Genomic DNA, 6,237 nt, shown 5'->3' with positions numbered 1-6,237 from the left:
CGCTCTGTAGAACAAGCTGGCCTTGAACTCACAGAGATCCACCTGCCTCAGCCTCTTGAGTGCTGGGATTAAAGGCGTGCGCCACCATGCTCGGTCATGTACCAGTTTTTTAAGAACAAAAAGCATTGTTACTGACCTTACAGTACAGTGGATTTTGAATGGCTTTGAACCTCAACTAGCTCCTTCCATCTCAGCCTCCTGAGGGCTGGGGTTATGGGTGTGCACCCCCAGGCCCCTTTAAAATTTGTAACCTTTGACCAACATCTCTCTACCACCCTCCACTATGGTGCAGAAGATTAATCAGCTGTTGTCTAGTTTGCAGCAAACACCTAGTGGACGTTCTGTAGCTTTAGCTTTGCCAAACATTCGTGAAAATGAGCTGGTATAAATAGAAGGAACTAAAAATAAGTAAAAAGTATGATGTTTCGAAAGAAATGCCATATTTTTAAATTTTATTTTTCTGGCCTGGAATCCAATTTCTTTCTTTTTTAAAATTTGTTTATTTATATTCATTGGTGTTTTGCCTCCATGTATGTCTGGGTGAGGGTGTCGGGTCCCCTGGAACTGGAGTTACAGACAGCTGTGAACCACCATATGGGTGCTGGGAATTGAACTAGGATCCTCTGTGAAGAGCTATATTTTTTTTAAGTAATGAGAACTTTTAAAGTTGAAGTTTCTTTTAAAAAACATGTTTTGCTTGCCTTGGGTTGTTCTTGAACATTTGATGCTCTGGTGTGGATTATTTTGTTCTTTCAATGTTTATTCTGTCCAGACATCCAGATCAGTAAAATACCAGGAGAGCAGTGAGTGCACAAAAACCCCATGTTTTTGGCTGTTCATCACCTCGGACTCTGTGGCCATGAATCAGTTAAGTAGATGCTCGCCTGTCCGTTCAGCAAGCCCGTGGTAGATTCAAACCTTGGCTTCTGAATAACACATTTGACTTATTCGTAAGTGGAATTTGCTACACTCAGACTAATATTCACTATGAGGACGAAGGTGGGAGATTTGTAGATCTCTGCTTGCTGCCCCACTGCCCCACCCAGGCCCCCTCATTCTCACGATGGATACTAACTCACATGATGTTTACATAGCATGGCAAGTAGAGATCTTCAGCACACAATGTCTCCCCAGTGGGCTCGTGTAAACCACGGAGACAGAAATTCTGTCCCCCGGGTCAGTTGGCCAGGCAGGCCATCACTGTGAAGATTTTCAGCACAGAGAGGAGCTAGCTTTCTTGGGAGCAAGGACAAGTCGGACTCACTAGGTGGTGGAAGCACCCTTCATAGCCTGATGTCCCCTTGGTATTTATCAGGGCGACACCGTGAACCCCGTGGCCCCCATGTTCTCATGGATGGTGGCCTTGGAGTCCTCCAGATGCAGGATCTGACTTTTATACTTCTCCTGCCAATCCTCCACTATGTACTGGTGGTAGGGGTCCTGGGAATGCTCCCGCCGCTTTGACTTCACTGTGCTCACCAGGATGGCCACCACGATGAAGGAGAACATGCCGATCATCACCATGAGGTACAGGATGACATAGTAGAAGTTCTCGGCGTCCACCTTGGCCTGGAGCGCCCGTTCCTCTGCTGTGGTGTTCTTCCGCCAGGTGTCCATGTAAGTAATGAAAATCTTTTTGAAGACATCCTCCAGTGTCTGTGTAAAGTTGGCTAATGTGGTCATGTTTCTCCTGGCTGTAATTAAATGAGAATACAGATCAGTAAGGCTAAGCCCCCTCCTCCCTCTTGGCTGCCTTCAGGGAGGTAGGGAGGCAGACACAAGTGGAGAGAATGCAATTTCCTCTTTTTTTTTTTTTTTTTTTTTTGAGGGGGAGTTATTTATTTACTATGTACACAGTGTTCTGCCTGCATACCAGGAAAGGGCACAAGATCTCATTACAGATGGTTGCAAGTCACCATGTGGGTGCTGGGAATTGAACTCAGGACCTCTGGAAGAGCAGCCAGTGCCCTTAACCTCTGGGCCATCTCTCCAGCCCTGAGAATGCAGTTTCTTAACCTGGCTAGTGATGGCTTGAATTAAAAATTGGGTAGTCTTTAAACACACTCGTTTTTATTCATTGTTTGAATGCACTATTATAGTAAAAAGTAATAGAAGATATAAAGCTATATAAAGATATTTATATATAATTATTATGCACACATTAAATTGGGGAAAGAATAGAAGGAAGTAGATCAAAATGTATACATATATACATATGTATAGCCATGTATTTTTGCTTTTCTTGGCGTTTTTCTTGAATGTTGAATTCTCATCAATCATCTTGCATTTCTTTTGTGCTGAAAAATACCAGTGACCTCTCAACCACCAGCAAAATGCATCTGTAGGTGTGTATATGTGTGTGTGTGTAGCAATTTATGAGATTTTTTCCCTTTCTAACTACTTGATTTCACAGTTCTGATGTGTGAACTTAGTTGATGACATTTGTTATAATGTCAAAAGGTTGGTTGTGACTAGTAGACAGATTTTACACACACACACACACACACACACACACACACACACACACACATAATGGAAGAGTGTTTTAGATAGTGATGCCAAGGCATAAACTAAGCATTCTTGGGTCCTCAAACCCACCTCTCCTCCCCCACTACCTCTGCCCAGCCACCGCCATCTCTCTGAAACACTGCAAGCCCTTTAGGCTGTGTGTGCCCTTTTCTCTCTTCTAAGGACGTTCTTTATCAAAGAGAACCAGGGCAATGTCAGCACCTACAACACAAGATGTGGGGCCTTCCTGATGTCCTAAAAATAACTTCCTAATTCCTTAACAAGACTTACCTGTTCCCACCCGGCCCACCTCTGTACTCACCCTTTATAACATAAGGCTTACATGCAGCCAGCTACTCACATGCAGCCAGCTATTCACATGCAGCCAGCTACTCACATGCAGCCAGATATTCACATGCAGCCAGCTACTCACATGCAGCCAGCTACCCACACTCACTTTCTCTCTTCCGAGCCAGCTCTTGTCTGAGGACATTTCGGTCCAGCCTCACTTCCTCCCTGCCCTCTCTTTGTTCCTGAAGTCCCAGGGTGTGAGCTGCCTTGAACATGTGTCGGACAGGCTGTGTCAGGCATCCTTATCTAGAGAAGAGCACCCCGAACTTCCAGACATTCTCCCATGGAACACATCTCCCCAAATTGCCCTCGATGAGAATCCTGTTCCCAATACATATTTTTCTTCTGACTTAAAAAAACAAGAGATTTATTTGAATTTTATATGTGTGGGTGTTTTGCCTACATGTATGAATATGCACCATGTTCATGCTTGGTGCTTAGAAGGGCAGAAGAAGGCGTTGAGTCCCTTGGAGCTGGAGTTCCAGACACTTGGGAGGCACTGTGTGTGTGCTGGGAGCTGAATTCCAGTTTTCTACAGGAGCGAGTCCTCTTAACCGTGAAGCCGTCACTCTGGCCCCTCACCTGACATTTCAACTTCTGTTTTTCAGTGGACTCTAAGATCTCTCTTCCTCCTTCTCCCCACCACTCAAAGTCTAGTAGCTGAAAAGGGAAGTTAGCAAACAGGTGAGATCTCCCAGGTATGTGCCAAGTACACTTTCTAAGAGCTGTGGCAGAGATGTGCACTACCACCTTAAATACTGTTCACCGTGAAAGAGTAGAGTCAACATTGTTTTTCTCTGTAAAGTTTATGTATGCACACAGGAAGCTCTAAGTTCAGTTTCAGGGTTCCCCAGAGTCTAAGAGTCTCTTCCACAGGTGTCCCCAGGTGAGGGATTTTTAGCAGTACATTCTACTGAAGCCACTCAGGCCTGCTTCCGGTTGTGGGCACCGTTGCCAGCCCTTGAGAGCTGAGAGGCCTGCACCACCCACTATTTGCTCGGCTCTTTGCTGCTAAGCAGGTCACGGGTGCTTTTTGTTCAGACTTAATCACAGGCTTGGAAGGGCCTATGAGGATTAAATAAATGCCTGAGTGATGACCTCTGTCCAGGCTGAGCAGGGTTCGCATTTTCAATACTGAGGCATGAAATGAGGCTTGGCTGCAAAGTCTGGAGTTTCCTGACCACGGAAAGATTCAAAGCACTGTGTGAAAGCAATTTTACTGATAGGGATTATGTTAAAACATATTCCGATGCTAAGCAGAATGCACTGTGAAGGTGGAAAGGGAATGTTGGGGTCGAAGGGCACAGGCATAGGGTCAGCGAGATGGGGGGGAGGAGCTGTCAGAGAACTAACCAAGGCCAAAAATGTAACACCACACCTCGTGCACGAATCTCCAGCAGGAATGTAAGAGTGGGGGAGGGGTGCAGTAGGTAAACCGCTGGTCGACAAGCCCGAGCCTGAGGCTGGATCCCCAGAACTCACGAGAAACTGACAGAGTAGCACTCCTGTGTATGTGCGATCCCTGCACTCCCATGGTGAGATGGAGGTGGATACCAGGGGATCTTGGGAAGGTAACAGGCCAATCTGCCTGGAGAACACGCAGCAAACATGAGATCTTGTTTCAAACGCAGAAGAAGGTGAGGACTGACAGCACACTGAGGCTCTGACTTGCACATGTGCACTGTGGTATGTCCGGGTCTGCAATCACACACACATACATGCACACACATGCACACGCAAACAAACTCACACACATGCAAATTAAAAAACAAATAAAAAACTAAAAAAATCTGCAAACTGCAAAGGACAAATAACAAGTCAACGTTAAAAATGATAAAGGGGTTCATTTAAATTTTGATTCCTAGAATAACCACTGACCTGATGGACAGCCATGTCTGGCACACATACGTCCCCCCTTATAAATCCGAGGGAGGCATTTTACTTTAGTAACACCCAGAGAACTGTTGTGTACAATCATTTGAACTATATGAAATCGCCTTAGGTCTGTGTAGGTCTAACTGGTCAGCATCACGTGGTTCCACCTAGCGGGACATGTATTTCCACTAAATGGTTCTTAGCACAGGATGGGCCCCGGGAGAACAGAGACCAGCTTGCTCTTTGGTGGGGTTACGACTAAAGCCTAGCACCTAGCTCTGTCTAAGATCGGGGCTCTCAAATTGGCTGCCATGCCTGGACTAGAACCCAAGTGACCCTGGCCAGTGCCCAGAACTCAGCATGTCCTAGCGGAGGTCATGCAATCCAGTAACCCACATTTCCACTCCCATGGCTGGGCGGCTCAACTGTGTAAAGGACAAAAGACGGAGACCAGGGCTTGAGTTTGCATGCTTCCATTGGTAATGCCTTGTCTCCAGGCCACGGAATGATCCTCTAGCTCCAGCTACTCCTACCACAGATAGATGGGGTGACCTACCAAGGACAATCTGGACACTACAAGGAAAGTCACATGCAGTCGATCCCAATGACTGAAGCTTTCTTTGCTTGAAATATGATGATGGGCCACTACCGTTATCTGAGCCGACAACAGACAGCAAAGTCTTGTATTTTTTATGAAAAAAGATAGAATTGCCTACATTTGGCCGGAATCTTTCACTTAAAAAAGCGCTTTCAACATTTTCATCTGAAGGCAATTACTGAAGAAAGGAGGAACAGGTTAGAAAGGGAAGGAGACAGGCTAGAGGGAAGGAACATGGGTGTGAACAAGACATGCACACACACACACACACACACACACACACACACACATACACACACAGGTGCATTCAGATTTCTGAAAAAAGAAAAAAAGTTGTGTCATATTCCTTTTTTAAGAGATGTATAACAAAACTTACCTGCACAGTGTGTGAGCGATACAAGAGTCCTTCAGAAGCCGGGCTCTGCCCCTCTTACTGGCGTGAGCTCTTCAGGACTGGCTATAAACCTCAGCAGGCTGAGCACTTTCAGCTTGAGACCCAGTAAACCCTGGCTGACTGGAGTCTGCAATCCTGGGCTTTTACAAATCCAAATGTTTAATCTTATGTGGAAAGTTAAATACTGGCTGACAGCTGGGAATTAACCTTGACGCCTTGATACGGGTGGGGCGTGGGTTTCCTGTGTGGGGCCTGGCTGTGGGAGAAGTGGCTCAGGTTCCCTCTTTGGGACTGCTGTGTGAACTTGCCTGGGGAAGTGTGGACACCTGCTCACCCCAGATAGGGCACCAATGACAGACAAAAGTAAGGATTCCATCCAAATCCATCTTGGTGAACCAATGAGTTTATTAGAGTTATTACAGGACTATGGGTGAGAGGTTGTTTATGGGAGTGTTGGCACACCCCACCCCCACAAATGCTGAATAATTAAAAGTCCCACCCAAGCGTGGAT

At 46.0% G+C, this 6,237-nt stretch overlaps 1 protein-coding gene across 1 annotated transcript; it reads right to left on the bottom strand.

Moving 5' to 3' along the window:
* Positions 1-669: 669 nt before the first annotated feature.
* Kcne2 (potassium voltage-gated channel subfamily E regulatory subunit 2) lies at positions 670-5,758 on the bottom strand. Its single transcript, XM_036204175.1, has 2 exons — positions 5,709-5,758; positions 670-1,694 (listed from the first exon to the last, which is right to left on the bottom strand). The coding sequence occupies exon 2, from the start codon at positions 1,681-1,683 to the stop codon at positions 1,312-1,314; it is 372 nt and encodes a 123-aa protein (XP_036060068.1). The 5' UTR covers positions 1,684-1,694; positions 5,709-5,758; the 3' UTR covers positions 670-1,311.
* Positions 5,759-6,237: the final 479 nt, after the last annotated feature.

Source organism: Onychomys torridus, chromosome 12 (assembly GCF_903995425.1).
Source record: "Onychomys torridus chromosome 12, mOncTor1.1, whole genome shotgun sequence".
Classification (NCBI taxonomy): domain Eukaryota; kingdom Metazoa; phylum Chordata; class Mammalia; order Rodentia; family Cricetidae; genus Onychomys; species Onychomys torridus.
Note: the sequence above shows the minus strand (reverse complement) of the source record. Positions and strands in the feature narration are given on the sequence as shown.

Coding starts and splice junctions, on each gene's coding strand:
- Kcne2 (XM_036204175.1), bottom strand. CDS start 1,683: ATGACCACATTAGCCAACTTTACACAGACACTGGAGGATGTCTTCAAA.